This window comes from Piliocolobus tephrosceles, chromosome 18 (genome assembly GCF_002776525.5).
Source record: "Piliocolobus tephrosceles isolate RC106 chromosome 18, ASM277652v3, whole genome shotgun sequence".
In the NCBI taxonomy this organism is placed as follows: Eukaryota; Metazoa; Chordata; class Mammalia; order Primates; family Cercopithecidae; genus Piliocolobus; species Piliocolobus tephrosceles.
Genome location: NC_045451.1, coordinates 20060041 through 20079920, shown reverse-complemented (window position 1 = coordinate 20079920; position 19880 = coordinate 20060041). Strand labels below are relative to the sequence as shown.

The window sequence follows — 19880 nt, the reverse complement described above, 5'->3', positions numbered from 1 at the left end:
CTTTGGGCAAATTCTACCAGTCTTCCACGTCCCGATCAAACCTAAATGCCGCTGACCACTGCAGGCTACAGTGCTCCCTCCCTACAAGCTCCCACAGCAGGAAGCATCTGTGCACTTACCTGGAGGGCATGTGGATACTGTTTTATTTATTTGCATTGGCTCTATATGTCTGGTCTTCCCAATTAGGATATCAAGAGGTCATTCATAACACCTAGCACGCTGCTAAGCAATGATAGCCAGGGATAAGGTTTAGAATCATTTGCTAACATTAATGTCATTTCCTTTACCAATGTGGAGAAAAAAATCTATTGCTCTATCTATGGAGGTACTCAAAATATAAAATAACTTGGAACTATTTTTTTTAAGTTCTCATTGTATATTTCCTGATGAAATGATAGCATGTTTGGGATTTTCATCCAATTAATAAGTGTGAATCTTCAGGAACAGTATACTGAACAAAAGAAGCTGAAAGTTTACATTCACAAGAACATATATATATATATAAATGAAAAGATTCCAGTGATATGGAGTTCTAGAGCAGGTGAGACCACAGTGAAAGAAATCAGCTCAGTGTCTGCCTAGACCGGGGGTTGGAGAAGCGGACACGTGCACATGGACACAAGGGAGATTTCTGGGGTGATAGAAATGTTCTATATCTTGAAATATAGGATGAGAGTTAGATGGGTAAATACATTTGTCAAAACTCAAACTGTAATTTAAATGAGTACATTATATATCATCTGTCAATACAGTCGACTTGGAAAAACGTATAGCTAGGTATAAAAATAAATATAGGTATAAATATGCGAACAAATAAGGGAAGGTAGAAGGAAGACTGGGGAGTAGCAGGAAGAGGCTGGCTCTGAGTTGTTAGAATTGGGCGAGGAGTCCCGAGCAGGGGGGCTTCATAATACTGTTCCATTTTTTTATATGTTAACATTTTTCCAGAAAAAAGTTTAAGATAGTTTTCATTTTTTTTTTTTTAACTTAAAATGATCTTTAGGAATCTTATCCAATCCCAGGACAATGACCTTTTTCTCCCAAATTGCTACTGGCTATGAGGGTTTCTCAGGCTTGAGGGGCTATTTCCCAAGGTCCTGTCATTGCGTGGGTGTGTGGCAGCCCTATGGACACCTGCCTCGTTTCTCCTAGATGGAAGCTGGAGAACACTGTCCAGCCCCCAGCAAATGTGAGCTTTTGGAAGGCTTTTTCTGATGGTGATCACCCTCCTGTGCCCTCCTCTACACTCACCGGGCGGGCCCTGGCCCCCAGGCAGGCCAGGAGGTCCAGGAAGGTAGGCGTTTGAGGCCAGCACCTTGTCACCAGTGATATACTTGCCCAGGTCAGCTGCATTGTTGGGGAGCAGCGCAATCTGCAAGGAGAAGAGGAAGCCTCGGTCAGGAAGCAATGGCAGGGGAGAGCCTCAGCATTTGTCTTGGTGGTAGAAGCTGCAAAGCCTTTTCATGAGACATATGTATATACTTTTTACTAGAGCTAGTTAGAACTCAGAGAAACCATAAAGAGCCTCTTTCTAAACCTAGAGGCCTTCTAGGGCAAACAACTTGCACGACATTACTCAGCTAGTTAGTAGGTGAGCTTAGATAAGCTCCAGATGGCCTACATATCACTAGAACTCATTATTACCATAATTAATAGGACCTACTTATTTCATACTCTCAATTTGTTAATTACCTATTTTATGTCTCAAACATTTATTGAACACCTACTATGTACAGGTCCTGTGCTTGGTTCTTTGGCTACAGTGGTGACCAAGACATGGTCCCTGCCCTTAAAGAACTCTCAGCCTTGGGAGCCAGGACCGAGAATGTGGCTGACAGTTCCCCTGCACAGCCGGAGCTGACCTTCAGTATAACTGGGCAGTAGTGACTGTGGTGGTTGTAAAATGTGTCCACAAATTCTTTGACACTTTGTGATCATGTGAGTCAATTCTCCTTAGTAAACTCCCTTTCATATATACAGCTACCCCATTAGTTCTGTCCTTCTAGAGATCCCTACTACAATTCCCCTGTGACTGTTACTCAGAATTCAGTAGGGATGACCGTAAGAATCAAAATCTTGTGCAATGTGAAAGTCAGCATTGTACAATTTCAAGTCAGGGCTCATGATTCAGAGTCACCAGTGTGTTCCTGGTATACATTTAAAATGGTGCTGACATCATTGTGTCATAGCAATAGACCACCACAACCTGCAAGTGGGTACCTGTGGCCCTGGGGAGGAAGAGGAGTGAACCAGTGAATGAGGGAAATGTATCAGTAAATCTACTGCAACCATGAGGCAGTGGGTCAACACTGGCAGCTGAAGCCTGATGCAATTTTATCATCTGCTTCCAACTGAGAAACTGAAACGTGGATCCCACCCTTGGGCGTTGGCATGAGGCAGACTTACCTTTAAATCTCAGCCCTGCCACCTTCTACCTGTGGAATCTTGGGTGAGCTACACAGCCTGGATTTCCTCATCTATAAAATGGGGATGGTAAAGGCCACCTAGAAGCACTGCTGGAGGGTTAAAGTGATGTTGTCTTTAACATGCCTGACTCAGTGTCCAGCCATTGTCATAGACCCAGCAGAAATACCGTCTGGGGGCCTGGGCACTGTGGCTCACGCCTCTAATCCCAGCAGTTTGGGAGGCCAAGGCGGGCGGATCACTTGAGGTCAAGAGTTCGAGACCAGGCTGGCCAACATGGTGGAACCCTGTCTCGACTAAAAATACAAAAATTAGCTGGGTATGGTGGTACATGCCTGTAGTCCCAGCTACTCAGGAGGCTAAGGCAGGCGAATCACTGGGACCCAGGGGATGGAGGTTGCAGTGGGCTGAGATTGCACCACTGCACTCCACTTCAGCCTGGGTGACAGAGGGAGTCTCAAAAAAAAAAAAAAAAAAAAAAAAAAGCTGTCTGGGGGCTGCCCCTGGCTTTGTTCCTAAGTAGCTGTGTGACTTTGGTAAGTCCCTTCATCCTTCATTTTCAAGTCTACAAAAAGTGCGGTTTCAACACATGATCAAGTCTTCATATTCAAAATTTTGTAAACAGAACCTCAGGATGAGACCTGCACACAGATGGGCTCCAGAGATGCTCCCCTATTCCCCACCTATTTCCCCCAGTCTTCTTTGCTTATTTTGGCCTCTTGTAAAAGTTACGAGGTAAGGTGGCAAACGCTGACCTCAGTGTCCCGGCTGACCTCCTTCTGGGTGGCTGCATCCTGGCTCCCTTCAGCCCCTTTGTGCGGTAGCAGAATGAGTGCAGAGTGAAGGCACTGGTACTTTAGAGGTGGCTGTCCAGAATCTCTGGCCCCACTTTCTGCATAAACACAGCAGAAGATGGGCTGTGGGATGCTAGGAGTTTGGGAGGAAGGTTGTAGTAATGTAAAAAGAGTCTGCATTTCCCCTGGATTCCAGTCAATGAAATTATACGTATCATTCATCTCATACTAGCCTTTGTAAGAGAGCTTCTGCCTCAAAGAGTCGTTGGGATGAATCCGTGAGATGCCTCTTGTAAAGCATTTTGTAGAGTGCTAATAAATAATATTTTTACTTGCTAAACATTTGTAGAGCTCTTTCTAGATGGATGGCACTGTTCTCAGTCGTTTGTGAATATTAACATTTGATTATCATAAAATCTTTAGGCAGTAGGTATTAATGTTGTCCTTTTTTAAAAGTAGAACTGAGGCACAGAGAGGTTAAGTAACTTACCCAGAGTCACACAGCCAGCAAATTGTGGGTCTAGAATTTAAACTTAGCCAATCTGCTTCCAGAATCTGTGGTCCTAACCACTAAACCAAGTGGCAACCTACTTTTTAAATTTTTTTTTTCAAGACAGAGTCTCACTCTATCACCCAGGCTGGAGTGCAGTGGTGCAATCTCAGCTCACTGTAACCTCCGCCTCCCAGGTTCAAGTGATTCTCTTGCCTCAACCTCCCGAGTACCTGAGATTACAGGCTCCTGCCACCACACCCAACTAATTTTTATATTTTTAGTAGAGATGGGGTTTCACCATGTTGGCCAGACTGGTCTCAAACTCCTGACCTCAAGTGATCTGCCCTCCTTGGCCTCCCAAAGTGCTGGGATTACAGGCATGAGCCACTGCTCCGAGTCTACAGTCACTTTAACATGGATTCCCAATAATCCTGGGAAGACCCATTTTACAGAGCAGCAGAGGAAACCACAAATTATTGAGAAGCCATATAACCGCCTGAGGCAAAGGTGGTGCTAGAGCGAGCAAGTGCAGCCATCGGGTTGCAAATCTACTCACTTGAAATCTTAGGGGCCTCTAAATTCTCACGCCTGACTGTTGGCCCTACCCCACTCGGCCATCGTTTGCTGATTTAACACCGTTGGCACGGTTTCCCCACAAGACAGTAAGTGCCAGGCCTCTCTTTCTGGAGTCTCCCTTCCCAGGGGGACTCTCTGCAGCAATTTGACTCTCAAATCTGATAGTCCCTGCTGCTAGAACACAAACAACTTAAAAAAAAAAAAAAATGGAGAGGAGAGTTGGCTGTTAAGTGCTCTTGTGGGACAGAGACCCATCTGAAAGGGAAATGACAGGCATTTCATCTACCCCCACACTATCCCTTTCTCACCACATCACTTGTTTTCTTCCCACACCACAGAAGAAGTGGTGGAGGTGGAGGCACTGAGGTCTATACATCATTTAAAAACATGTTTTTATTGCAAAATAAAGCAAAGAACCTGGAAACCTCACAACGCAAATATATCACTTAGCAAACTGTTATAAAGCAAACACCCCTTTAGGTGCAGCAAACCACCATGGCACACATTTAACCTATGTAACAAACCCGCCCAGCCTGCACATATGCCCCAGAACTTAAAAATAAATAAAAATAAAAGTAAGCACCCTTTTAAAGAATTCCCAAATCAATCAATAGAACTTTGCCAGCCACCCCAAACCCCCTCCTTCCACATGCCCCATCCCAATCAGTCTCCTCTCTTCCCCAACAAGTGACCACTTTCCTTTTACAGTAATCACTTCCTGTGTTTTTAAAAATAATATATCACCCAACTGTGCATACCCAGATATTATGGCTTAGTGTTGCTCATTTAAACAGTGATAGGTCTTTTAAGTTTCCTGTTGTCTGCAGACTGCCAGAACCCAGGGCATATGACCTGTTGTGTTTCCAACGGTTGGAATGTTGCTGACTGGACATTCGTGGTGTGGTTCAACGTGTTTAAACAGCATTTTATGCTGTGGGGTTGGCCATGGTCTAGGACTGCTGGCATTGCCTTCTTGGCTAATGTTTATTTGGGCAGATGTCCTATGTTCTTTTGTGAACAAATGGCATTAGCAGCAGCAAGACGACATTAAAAACCAACTGCCAGGCCGGGCGTAGTGGCTCATGCCTGTAATCCCAGCACTTTGGGAGGCCGAGGCGGGTGGATCACGAGGTCAGGAATTCAAGACCATCCTGGCCAACATGGTGAAACCCTGTCTTTACTAAAAATACAAAAAAATTAGCCTGGCGTGGTGGTGGGCACCTGTAATCCCAGCTACCTGGGAGGCTGAGACAGAGAATTGCTTGAACCGGGGAGACGGAGGTTGCAGTGAGCCGAGATCGCACCACTGCACTCCAGCCTGGGCGACAGAGTGAGACTCCGTCTCAAAAACAAAACAAAACAAAACAAAACAAAAAAACAACACAAAAAACCAACTGACAATCCAAACACCGGCACAGGAGTAGAAGTGAGAGGACCTAGGTTTTAGGCCTGCCCTCTTGGACAGTTACTTCACCTCTCTGAGACCATCAGTATCTTTTCCACGGGGTCATGGTGCTAATTAAATGTGATTCTGGAGCACATTAAATGTGATTCTGGATATAACGCCTTCTAGGCTGTAGAATGCAAGACATTCTAATAGGAACCTTTAGAAATGAGTTGCTCCTCATAATATTCGATGAAAGTCTGCATTAGCTTGGGATTGCCACAGTGCATTTGCAGAAAGATTTTGGTATAAGGTAGAATGACTCTAGTCCAACTCAATTGCGTAAGAGCTACTGGAGTATTAAGATGACCTTGTGGATTTTTATGTAGCTCTCCAGCAGGGTTTTTGAGGGTGACAAGTATTTCAATGTCAGTTTCTCCACTTCTTTTAACATTTTTATTTTTATGCATCACAAAAAAACATGGCAGGGAGGTTAAGGGAAAACCACACATTGATTTAGCAACTGAATTTCTGAACAACTTGTGATATTTAGCCCCCTTGCTCCTAATCTTGGCTGGAAATAAATTCCCTAAGGCACATAGATTATTTCCAGGGAAGGAAATAATCTATTTATTTATTTCCAGGGAGGGCAGCTTTATGTCTTGAGAGGTACACCTGGAGATATTGATCAACTGCCTGCCCCAAGCCCTTCCGGCTTATGAAATGCAAACTTACTTCTTCCTGGAACCCTTCTCTGGGTTTGTTCAATACAACTAACATCAACCGAAGCTCAAACTGGGGATATCTGTGTTGGATGTATTTATTCATGTCTCTGTGTTTATAGTGATAGACGAGGTTTTCTGCCTAGTCTTCCTATTAGGATCATAAGCTATTTAGGGTTAAATCTATGTTTTATTCATAATTATCCATCAGATATATACATGTTTCTGTTAAGCAGATCACGTCGTCAGTGTTGTAAAAAAAACGCCTGCAAACCATTTCTCTTCTCAGCCTGTTGATTCACTGAACTGGTAGCTGTGGTTTTCATTACGGGCTTGCTGCATGTTTGTTGAACATGGGAAAGAGATACCATCTCAGGCTTACACTCAAGCCCTTTAGAATCACTGGATGCCAAAGTTCAACAGGGCAAATACACCTCTCTGATGCACTAAGAGCCTTGAGTGGAAGCAGTTAAACAAACCAAGAAGATTATGTTTCATCAGTGTAAGGGTGATTTCTGAATCACTGACAAACTAGCAAATTAAGCCATTAGGTACAATAAGTACTGTTTATATGGGTCCAGGATAGTTGTTCAAGAAGTTAGATCGCCAGAGCCATCCTGGGGCATTACTCACAGCAGAACGGTGTTACCGGAAATCTGTTATACTGTCAAGCATTCACACAGCCTTTTACAAAGTGCATTGGCCCTCATCTTTGATGACATGAAGTTCCCACAGGGCTGCTTTTCTAGGTGCAGGGAGCTCAGAAAGGGCACAGGCTATAATTTTTAAAAGTGAAAAAGAAAGCTACTGCAGAAATTCCTTACCAGCTTATGGCAGTTTATAGAGACAATATTCTCCATAAATAATATACAGATCTTAGATAAAACGGAATCACATAGGTCTTTCCCAGGACACGTCTGGAAATTTGTTTTTTGAGTTGGAGTTTCGCTCCTGTTACCCAGGCTGGAGTGCACTGGAGTGGTCTCAGCTCACTGCAACCTCTGCCTCCCAGGTTCAAGAAATTCTGCCTCAGCCTCCCAAGTAGCTGGAATTACAGGTGCCCACCACCATGCCCAGCTAATTTTTGTATTTTTTAGTAGAGATGGGGTTTAACCATGTTAGCTAGGCTGGTCTTGAACTCCTGACCTCAGGTGATCCACCTGCCTCAGCCTCCCAAAGTGCTGGGATTACAGGCGTGAGTCACTGCGCCCGGCTGGAAATTTATTTTATGAGAAGTTGCAATAGCTCTAGCTCACCCTCGCTATGGCTTTGCCACGTGTCTCTTACCTAGTGTTGATTTTAATAATCGCCTCTGCAATCCCTTGCCATCATTGTGTCCTGTTGCCCCTTGGATGGCTCTGAGGGTGGGCAAAGCATCCCAAATCCATCTAAACCTCACTGGCATCAACTGCGTGAATGCTCAATGTGGATCATTTATTTTCTTATCATTTGTAAATATCCTTCCACCTGGCCTTGGCCAAGCCCTCCTTCCATCACGCATCATCGTTCCCACCCCGGCGGCACGTACCTTTTGCTTCAGCTGCAGCACGGTCTGCTTCATCTGGTAGAACTCCTTGCACGTGGCACAGCAAGTTCCAGCTTTCACCGCGTTCTCAGACTTCTCATGGCCTGAGAAAGGAGATGGGCTCAGTCCTGTCTGGGAGGTTGGATGCAAGCCAGACTCAGACAGCATCGGGAAGGGTGGTCCCAGGGACAGAGCGGCTGACAGCGGGACAAGTGAGGGCTCAGCTGTGGGAGATTTTACAGCTCTTGGGTCCTGCCAGCACGCTCCAGGGTCAGGGAAGAGTGGGGGACAAAGAGAGAGGGGTGCTGCTAGAAGTTGAGCTCAGCTGTTCCTATTTAGACATGCCAGGAAGACCCTGATCTTCCTTTCATGTGTGAAAATGCGTACCATGGCCCTTTTATCGGTGCTTTTCCAGAAGGCAGGCTCTATAAATCTGACATGATTTATACTCCCCTGAAAGGGCTAATGTTCACACACTGTAAATATTCCCCAAGCTCAGGCACTGGGCCTCAGAGTTGCCTTTATCACCTCTGCTAATCCAGTTCTTCAAAGGGAGCACAGCAGTGGGCTGGGAGCTGACCTCACTGATGCTTGAGGCCAGGATAGGAAATGCCCCAGACACTGCGCCACCCCATCTGGGGCCACTCGCAACAGCAATAGAAAGGCAGTCGGGCCCATCCACTGCAAAGGGTCCCAAACCCCAGCTGTAGAACATTAGGTGCTCCATGGGCTTTTTGTAAAAACATTCTTTGCTAAAGGAAAACTGGGTGAAGTAAATGGTGATCTGGCCAAGAATACAGACAGCTCTCTTCTTCCTGGCACTGGAATGGGCTACTTAAGCCTGTATGCTGGGAAGACCAGACACCTGGGTCACCTTGCTGCTGAGGACCTTGCACAGACTGCCAAGGTGTGTGCCAAAGGTGGTAGCAGTGTGGGCTGAAAGTGCTAGGTTGAGGGAGTTTTGTTCGGGCAGGCAGGACAGTTTGACACCCAAGGAAGCACAAACTCTCCTCGCTTAACAGCCCTTTGGCGTTGGGCCAGGTTTGCTGTTTGTGTGACATAATAACCACGACTATCTAGAACGCAGACTGGGGAAGTCGGTAACGCGTGACCATCTCTTGTGCTTCCTGGCCTGTATCATTTGCTTCTTACTGTTCCTCTCTTCTGCAAAGCCCTCTGTTCTATCTCCACGTGTTGAATCCCACCAAGACGCAGATCAAATGTTCCATGAAGCCTGCTCTCAACCCACAGAAGTCTGAAAATCAGGCAGCATTTACTGTGTGTCCCTCCCACTCACAGGCCGGTCTTCTAGGCTTCCCTGGAGAGCGGTTCTTAGGGCACAGGCCAGAGTGTAAGCTGCCTAAGAACCAGGCTCACTTCTTGGTATCTCACATAATGGATGCTCACAAAATGTTTGGGAAATGGATTGTTACAGGTTGAATTGTGTCCTGTTTGCCAATTCACGGGAAGTCCTGATTCCCAGTGCTTTAGAATGTGACTTTATTTGGCAACAGGATCATTTCAGATATAATTAGTTAAGATGAAGTTATACTGGAGTAGGGTGGGATCCTAGTCCAATATGATTGGTGTCTTTATACAAAGGGGAAACTTGTACACAGGAAGAATACTATGTGAAGACCAAGGTGGAGGTGAGAGGCAGTGGAAGCCAAGGAACACCAAAAATTGCCTGCCGATGACCAGGTGCTAGGGAGAGGCATGGAATGGATTGTCCTGCACAACTGTTAGAAGAAACCAACGCTGCTGACACCTTGGACTTCTAACCTCAGACCAGAGGCAAATTTCTGTGTAAGCCACTTAATTTGTGGCGTTTTCCTATGGCAACCCTAGGAAATGGACACTTGAATGGATGGAATGATGGGCATGAGGGCAGCCCACATGTAAGCGAACCTTCCTTACACAGTCCAGCTGCCCAGTCCTCTCCCTGGTGACATATGCAGTGACCAGGGCTTCTGCCCTTTGGGAGGTGAGCAGGCCCAGAGGCAATCTGGCAGCTGAGGTCTCAGACTGTGCACCCTCAGCACACAGCAGCAGGCAGTTTCAGAGCTTATCTGCTGCACTGCCATCCCTGCACCATGGGAGACCTGGTATTGGCAGCACCCAAGCTAAGCACACATTTCTCAAGCCAGCAGGTTGACACAAATGATGCCATGCTGTGTAGTTGAGTTGCCACAAGTAACAGTGTAATTATTGAATATACAGTGTCAACCTAGCTCTTCAGGCAGGTTTTGAATGTGTAATTGGAGAAAAACACTTGAATCTCTGCAAAAGTGGCAGTTTTAAAAAATCCACTGTATGTGTAACCAACATAACAGGGCCATCCTTTTAATGCCTGCTTTCTAGGCGAATTCCCATAGCTTCCTCACCTGTACTCCCTTCAATTGGCACACTGGAGGGATGGTTTTGACTCACTGCAGCTGTGTGACAATGAGCTGAGCAGTAAGGGGGAATAGGGAAGGTCTTGTATCAGAGATGGTAGAGTGAACTGATTACCAGTACAAACTTGAGTCCCATGGTTCTGGATGCAGGTACCATCTCTGTCACTGAATAGGCTCAGCGACCTTGGGCAGGTTACTTGGCCTCCACAAACCCCACTTGCCTCGACCATAGCCCTGGAATTACAATTCCCACCACATGTGGCTGATGTGATGACTGGGCAAGGTAATGCATGGAAAACCCTCAGCACAGAGCTTGGTTGTAGGTAGATGGGAGGGGATGCCTAGCAGTTTTCAGGCTCACCAAACCCTTTAAATTTCCTTTGCATGATAATCCCAGAACCCTACAATAACAGTATTAACATGAATAGCAAAATGAGGGAACTGAGGTCTGGTGACTTCCTGAAGGTCATCTAGCAAGTATCTGAGGTGGGTTTAGAATGGAGTTGTCCTGAAATTAAGTCCAATACCTTTTCCACAAATCAGAGAGTCTCCTTTGAGTTTTTTATCCCTGTTCAATGTACCAATTTATAATCCTATGGAGCTTGAATACTCCTGAAAACCAGAACTATTTAGCTCAATCTCCAACAGAGTAAGGCAGGCAAGTTTCCATGCAATAATATACTTAGTTGTAAAGGGCAGACACCTTAACTTTGGTTGTGCTGACTGCAGGAAACGGTGGGCTCTTGCATGAAAAGATGACCCAGGCTCCAGGTTTATTATGTTAATACCTAAGGACAGATAAATGACATCCATCTTTCCCAACCAGTCTTTCAGCCATTCCATCTCATCTACTGGTCAATTTATACAATACCATCATCAATCTAGTCTGTCCGTCAATCCATCCATCCATTCATCCATCCATCCATCCCTTCATCCATCCATCCTTCCTTCCTTCCATCCATCTTCCTAACCACTTATCTATCCATCTGTCCGTCCATCCATCCATCCAACCATCTATCCATCCATTCATCCTTCCATCCATCTTCCCATCCATTCCATCTTCCTAACCACTTATCCATCTATCCTTCCATCTTTCCTTCCTTCCTTCCTTCCATCCATCCATCCATCCATCCATCCATCCATCCATCCATCCATCTTCCCATCCATTCCGTCTTCTTAACCACTTATCCATCCATCCATCCATCCATCCATCCATCCATCCATCCAACCTTCCCTTCCTCCCATCCATCTATGGAGCATCTGCTATTAGCTAGGTCCTGTGTCAGGCACTGAGAATGTAAAATAAGTGAGGATATCAGTTCAACAATTTTTCAGTTCATCTTTAAGAATCTAGCCCTGTTGGCAGAGCTGGGCCACCATGAACAAAAGTTAAAAGCTCACGTTTCTGTCCACTTCTACTTTTACATACTCAGTTAAATTTTCCAAGTGTTAACATGATTAAGCAATTGGACAGCTTCACGATAAGATAAACCTCTTTACCAGATTCTAGACTATTTCATTTAGATCATGGAATGTTAGAACATATCTTTCGTTCAATCTCTTTTGTAGAAAAGGAGAGTGAGAGCCAGAGAGAGAAAGTAACTTGCCTTAGGTCTTTCAGATTGCTGTGTGTAGAGACCACAAACTCAACTGGGTCCCAAGTGGCTGTTCTGGAGGGGTGGGTGCATGCAGCGAGCCTGCTATTGGGAATTCTGTTGAGGACACCTGAGAGCTATCTGCCAGCCAGGCTCCAGGGCAGAAGCTCTGCTGAGTGACCCGTTACATGAAAATTCCTGGGCTGTTTTCTGTTCCGTTGTGGAATTATCAGAACACAGAGAACCAAGATTAACATTATCCAGAAGACTTGAAGCTCCTCTGACACAGAAGTACACAGCATGGTAATAAGGAGTGTAGGCGCTGGTGGAGTCACTACTACCTAGTACCTTTTAAATTGGACAAGTCATGGTTTCTGTGAATGCCTGTTCTTTGAACGGTAAAAAGGTAACAGCACCTATCACTTGGAGCTGCTATAAGGAGCCAGTGATAAGATACATAGGTTCCCAGAACAGTGCCCAGCTTATGGTAAGAGCTCTATTCATAGCACTCATTTTTATGCTATTTATTGTTGGTATTACTATGATTCAGTTCTCTACAAAATTAGATATGTGGGGTTGGAACCTTATATCACCCTTTCAATAGAGCTCTCGAGGGTTTAAAGATAAACAAGGACTCATACCTTTTGTATACGTAGACCTGGAACATAAAACCTACTCTGATTTGGGGTTCACATCCACCTTGTAATTTGTCTACAATGTCAACATGGAGCTATAAATAATCTCACATAATGCTACATTAACAGTTTATTTAGAAATTGGGGTAGATATCGCCGCATGTTTTCAATCCTCTCAACTAATGCTGTGGTCACACCTCTGGGAAAAGCCTGGGGTGGTATCGCTTAACACTTTTTCTTCAACTTGTTCAGATTTTAAAGGTGCAATATTATTGATTAGCCACATGGGGGCAAGAAGCTCTAATTTTTCCTGAAGTTGACCAGGACGTCTATCCTAAGCATGAGAAGTTGTAATGCCTTTCAGATATCTTAGAAAAACCAAACAGTGTTCCCGAAATATTTTATATGGGCAGTGTCAGAAATGAACAAAATATGTTTGTGTTTAAAAGTTGATTGTGCAGATTTGTGCTCTGGCTGTAATGCCCAACCCCGGAGGCACATTACAATCACCTGGGGGGCTTTTAAAATATGAATTCTGCTGCACACCACCCGTCTGGGGACTGCAAGGCAACAGTATCAGCATTTTTTAAAAAAGCTCCCCAGGTAATTGCAAGGTTGAGAAGCGCTGATCTATGGATTAGTGGAGCTTGACAGTAATATGAAACACCTGGCCATCTGACACTGCCCTGTAATAAGTGATGCCAGGGGTCATGGTCACGTTATCAAAAAATAAACAAAAGTTGAAAAATAAAGACTGGCAAGCTAATTACTATGGAGCCAACATTTCCTTAATTTGTCTCCGTATTGAGGCTACAGACTCCCTGGGGTGAGTAAACTGGCTCTGGCTACATATTTTCAAAGAGAAAATCAAAGTGACTGAATGTCCATTAGCCAGACAGCTTGTCTCACTGAGCCCGGAGCCAGTGGATTGCAACCTCTCAAGCCTCAGAGGCAGTCCTGAGGCCAGCCTCCCTTCTCTCCCCCTGGATTCTTAACAACGAGCTGAGGTTTTGTTTGATTTCAAATTCCTCCGATTGTAACAATACAGGCATTAGATAATGCAAAGTTAAAAAGGAAAACCGAGGAGGAAGAGATGATTTCAGATCACATGTGGTTATACTCAATAATCACTCTCAATTCACAAAAAACGACCATGAAATATGAAATATTGAGCTTACTAATTAGTCCAAAACAGATGAAAATGCTTCCTGGCTTCTGATGTTCTGGAATGTGGAGCTCTTTTGGCCTCTGACATTTCTTATTGCTGAATTGAATGCTTGGATGTTTAATAATTCATCTTTTAGATATTTTGAGGAAAGTCCTCTGCTTAGAAGTTGTTGAGGCTGGGCATGTTTCTAAATCTCAGTACTTACATGGAGGACTAAGAAACGAGGCCTGGACCAGGTGCTGTGGCTCACACCTGTAATCCCAGCATATTGGGAGGTCGAGGCAGGCGGATTGCCTGAGATCGGGAGTTCAAGATCAGCCTGGCCAAGATGGTGAAACCCCGTCTCTACTAAAAATACAAAAATTAGCCGGGCGTGGTGGTGCACGTCTGTAATCCCAGCCTCTTGGGAGGCTGAGGGATGAGAATCGCTTGAACCTGGGAGGCAGAGGTTGCAGTTAGCAGAGATTGAGCCACTGCCCTCCAGCCTGAGCAACAGAGGAGACTCTGTCTCAAATAAATAAATAAATAAATAAATAAATAAATAAATTAATTAATTAATTAAATTAAAAATGAGGCCTGCACATGGAATCACAGGGCTTGTATCACTTATGCTAAATCACACCAAATTTTGAAAAATATTTGAAAGGGTGAAGGGGTCTTCAAAGCTTATATAGTTCAACCTTCTCATTTACAGATAAGGAAACTGAGGCCCAGAGACCTGCTCATTATTGCTCAGTTAATACTGAACCAACTTTGGTTCTGTATTACTTCCAACTCCCAAGCCTAGGAACTTTCCACTGCATCACAGCCATTAAAGAAATGATCCCCTTCCCCACCACCACTGGCCCTTGCTGGGCCACACTGCCGAAGAGTGGAGACTTTTTTTTTTTTTTTTTTTACTGCCAGAACCATCAAAGCCAGCCCCCACCTTCCCAGCAGTCCAATCTCTCAAATTATGACTTTAATGTTCAGGGCATACAATGGCCTGTCTTTTCTCATAATTTTAATTACGTGTATGAATTGCTTGCCTCTACCCTTCTCTCTACCCTTGAGTTTCTACCCTCAAATATTTCTGGTTACTGGTGTTTGAATTTTGTTTTACTAAAATATAAAATCAAATGCTAGTCCTTTGTGCATAGTTGATAAATTCAGTGGAGACAAATTACTGAAAATTCTGAGCAATTCTTTTAGAAGGGTCCTGCTGGGGAGCATCCTTAGTGGAGTCATATCAGGTTTCCCTTTTAAAGACTACCTGCAATTGCTACATTTGGGGAAGGATGTTGACGGAAAAGAAAGAGGAGAGGATTCCCAGAGAAGTGTAATCTTTTTTTTTTTTCGAGACAGAGTTTTGCTCTTGTTGTCCAGGCCAAGTGCAATGGTGTGATCTCGGCTCGCTGCAACCTCCGCCTCCCAGGTTCAAGCGATTCTCCTGCCTTAGCCTCCCGAGTAGCTGGGATTACAGGTGCCTGCCACTATGCCCAGATAATTTTTTGTATTTTTAGTAGAGATGGGGTTTCACCATGTTGGCTAGGCTGGTCTTGAACTCCTGACCTCCAGTGTTCCGCCTGCCTCAACCTCCCAAAGTGTTGGGATTATAGGCCTGAGCTACCATCCCCAGCCAAGTGTCATCTTTTGCAATGCGTTTTGTGTTACAGTAAGGCTCAATGATATAACCAGCAGAATGCTCTTGATTAAACAGGACATCCCTCATTATAGTCACCTGTAACTGTCTCTCAATATGGCAGAATGGAAGGTACTATCCTACTTCCATTCATCAGATGCCATGCAGTCTACAGAAAATCACTTCTCTCTGAACTCTGGCTGCTTCATCTGCTGATATCAACATCCTTGCCTGAAAGTTGACCAGATGGCTTATCATGGCCCCAGAGCTAAGATCTTTGATGCTAAGTTGATATTTTCTAAACTGTTTATCAGGATACCATCACTTGTGATGTGTTCGTAGGTTTCTAAATAATTTTGGGTGTGATTTGTTCTAGGAACTCCCAGGGAAGGTCCAGGCCTAGCCAACAGAGCTCCAGCCACCTTCCCTTCCTGAGGGAAGTAGAGAAGAGCTAAGCCCTAGGCTTAGGGAAGAGGTCAGCAGCTTCCTGGGCTACAAGTAGTGGATACAGGAGCTGGTGACTGTGTGGCACCAGCCTCAAGCCCTCTAAGTGGCTGAGAGCTTTCTCCCCTGGGAACTGGTTCTGCCAGCCATTGTCAATGGAGTCCGTTTTGCTTCAAAGTTCACCCTGACTAGAAAGGCTCTTGACATTTAGGCTAAAATCCTACATTTTCGTGGCTAGGCTGGCACTGACAACTTGGCAGAGGGACCAGAGTTGCTTCACATATGCATATAGTGGTATTTTGATGATCAAGGCATTGCCTGAAGCATTGATATTAATTTAGGGGCTCTCTTTCTCCTTTCTCCTTCTTCTTCTCACTTTCCTCTTTCCCCATCCCTCCCCTTTTCATCTCTGCCTCTTTCTTCTTTCTTTTTTCCTCTGAACTTAAATAAGGAAATAACCCAACCTTCAGGATGATCATATGCTCGAGTCAGCAGACATCTCAGTTGAATGTCGCTGACATAATGTAAATCAGCTTCTCAGCTCTGTGCTAAAGGCCCAGCTTTTAGAAATTTTCCAGCTGCCTGTGGACTGATACTTCTGTGAAACACAAAGATGAACCACTACAAAAATAAGATGTAAAAGGCAAGCATAAATTTTTGGATTTAAACAAAATTCCTCTGTCAGATTGATATAAAAATTTCTAAACACTCTCAATTTTTGTTTTTATCCAATTATGAATCTTGCCTGTCCATAGACCATATTTTGAGTAGCATGGATACAGATTGTTACCTTACATGGAGATGTTTCATATTTATATTTCAGCCCATTTTCTTTGGGAAAACACAGCGTTTCTGGCCTCTTCTCTGCTCATCTTAGTTTGTCTAAACACATATCTAAGCCTTACTGATTTCCCCAAGAGCACACCACTTCAGCTTGGTGGAGAGCTTCCTCCAGTACACACTAGCTTATAACCCTTGAGCTAATGGGCATCACTCTTATTCTTTCTCTTTAGAAGTTTGAACTTATATTCTGTTCCCTAGGTCCCATTTACCATTGGCATATGTGCCCCTTCCTGTCCACTTGTCCTCTGAGGTACCTGATTGGGCTCTTAAGTAAATATATAAAAATGTTACATATATTACATATAACTACATATATATAAAAACTACATGATATGCTTTAGCTGTGTCCCCACCCAAATCTCATCTTGAATTATAGCTCCCATAATCCCCATGTGTCACAGGAGGGACCTGGTAGGAGGTAGTTGAATCATGGGGGCAGGTCTTTCCCATGCTGCTCTCATGATCGTGAATAAGTCTCAGAGATCTGATGGTTTATTAATACAAAGGGAAGTTCCCCTGCACACGCTCTCTTGCCTGCTGCCATGTAAGGCGCGCCTTGGCTCCTCCTTTGCCTTCCACCATGATTGTGAGGCCTCCCCAGCCATATGGAACTGTGAGTCTATTAAACCTCTTTTTCTTTATACATTACCCAGTCTTGGGTATGTCTTTATCAGCAGTGTGAGAACAAACTCATACAATAAATAACTGTGTATAATTTTATATAGGCACTTGGAAACTTTAGACATTAAACATAATGTGGCATACATTGTATATAAAATTATATAGCATAGAATTATATTTATATATGCAATTCTATATCATATCTATATAATATATAAACCCCAAACTGGTTATATATATAATATACAAAAACATGTAATTAGGGAGATATTTAGACTTGCCTTACTTACCAGTGTCATTGGGATATTTGTCTCCTTTGGTACACGTCTTCCCATCATCTTCCTGGATGTAGCCTTCCCGGCACTCGCAGCGGTAGCTGCCCAAGGTATTGATGCAGATGTGGGCACACAGCGTCCCATTGCTGCTGGCACACTCGTCAATATCTGGTTTGAATCAAATGTAGAGAATACTCAGTTTCTGAGAATTCACTTCTAATACAACAGGTGACATTGGGCTTGGCCTCTCTGTTAATAACAACAAAGGACACTTGGGCCGACCTTGATCAGAGAAGCCTGGAATAAAGCAGGGAGCTAGAAATGCAGGCCATCCGTAAAACCCGCACTTTTGGCCAAGTGGCCATTGTTACAGGCTGATCAGTGATGGGGTTCCTGGCTGTGGCTCTGCCACTCCCAAGACATGTGGCGTAGACTGCTAGCCTTCAGATCTCACTTACGGAACAATGACAATGAAGCCTGCCCTAGACACTTCATAGGGCTACTTAGAAATGAAAATGAGATCACCAATGGCAACACTCACTTAGAGAAGAAAACATTATAGAGATGATTTTTTGTGAGTGCCCTACTGTGCTGAGGATTTTTAAGTTTCCCTTTATGGTGTAGGTTCCAAACAGCATGACGGTGACCCACAGGTCACTTAGGAATGGTCCCTTCCCAGTTAAAAGCCACAATGGCACCTGGGAAAAGATACTTCTAATAAAAGAAAATAGTCATAATGGGTCTCATGGAAAGAGTCTTCCCCAGAAAAATGTCTGCCTCATCAGGAACTCAGACAGACCCCTCATGAGCTGTGGAAATGAGCCATGGGACCACCAAACAAGTCCCCATGAAGAGCCCACGTTAACTATGCACATCATGGACTTGCTCCCCTGCTGCATGGTGGAAACAAAAACGTTTCCCACCACGAGGACAGTGGGAGGCCCAACTTCATTTCCTGTTCACTGGTTGAAGACAGTGGGTAGCAGTGGGTGGGAACCGTGCCATGCAGCCCCAGACTGTGCACATGTGCTGGGCAGACAGACGCCGGCCCTGAACTTGAGGATGGCAACAACTTCCCAGCCACTCCCTGCACAAGCTGCCAGTGACCCAGTCCCTATATATGCTGAGGGGAGGGTGGTCATCTGAACGCTCCCCTGGCAGAACCGACTAGGTCATCTGTGGACTGGATGTTGCAGCTGTATCCTCCTCTGCAATTCCTCAGGCTCATTGCCTTTCCCCAGGTGTCCCTGCCCTAAACCTACCTGTGATGCTGCCTGTACTGCCCAGAGAGAGAGAGGAGATTAAGCTGATATCAGAGATAGAAATAGAACTCTTAGTAGAAGGCAAGTTCTGCTGGTACCCAAGCCCCCAGGCAAAAAGAACAGGGGCTGGGTGTGGTGGCTCATGTCTGTAATCCCAGTGCTTTGAGGGGCCAAGACAGGAGGCTGAGTCCAGGAGTTCCAGACCAGCCTGGGCAGCATAGTAAAATCCCATCTCTATAAAATATGAACAAAATTAGCTGGGTGTAGTGGTGCATGCCTATAGCCCCAGTTACTCAGGAGGCTCAGGTGGGAGGATCGCAGGAGCATGGGAGGTCAAGGCTGCAGTGAGCCATGATCATACCACTGCACTCCAGCCTGGGCAACAGAGTGAGACCATGTCTCAAAAATAAATATATAAAGAATAGGGTTCAGGAGCTGCTATAAACTGAAGTAAGAGCCTTGTGCCTGGGACCTGAGCCTCATGGAATGGCCTGTGCCTCTCTCTGCAGGAGAGGCCAGAGATCCCTGCTCCATTCACTTGGGAGTCACAATCCCATTCTCTGGCATTGTGGGGCACCATTCCCAAATGCTGACAGGGAGAAACCAGAGGACCTACAGTTGGAACTTCTCAGAAATGGTGCCCCCTAGAGCCCCTGCTAGGCTAGAGAAAGAGGGATGCTCATGACAGCTGGTTTATTTCCCATGTAGGTCTACCTGCCAGTCTCTGCAGTTCATCCCCCAGCTGATTCTTAAATCTCACCATGCCTATGAATCATTAGAGGCATTGGTGTAAATATGCATGTGTGGACCCACTCTCAGAGTTGTGATTCACTAGGTGTGGAGAAAAGGCCAGGATTTTTTTTTTTTTTTTCCTAAACAAGGACCCCAGATGTTTCTCAGGTTAGCTATGAACTGATCACACTTTCAGACACATAGTTCCAGAGGAAAATGAGCCATAAAGCTGCCTTAGAACCTCAAGGAATGCACGGCTGGGACAGCCAGTTCGTGAGGGCGAAAGTAAACAGGCTGGTGCCGTGGATGGCGCAGGCTCTGCTCAGCTGCAGCCCAGGTGACTGGCTTCGGCTCCCTCCAACTTTCTCCC

General features: G+C 44.9%; 1 protein-coding gene across 1 annotated transcript in view; it reads right to left on the bottom strand.

Moving 5' to 3' along the window:
• The window catches only part of CCBE1 (collagen and calcium binding EGF domains 1), a 258017-nt gene that overhangs the window by 12103 nt on the left and 226034 nt on the right, over window positions 1–19880 (bottom strand). Inside the window, exons 5-7 of the mRNA XM_023218302.1 lie at window positions 17532–17684; window positions 7922–8022; window positions 1252–1372 (exon numbers count right to left, since the gene is read on the bottom strand). Coding sequence (XP_023074070.1) covers window positions 1252–1372; window positions 7922–8022; window positions 17532–17684 — 375 coding nt within the window. The remainder of the gene's footprint in view (window positions 1–1251; window positions 1373–7921; window positions 8023–17531; window positions 17685–19880) is intronic.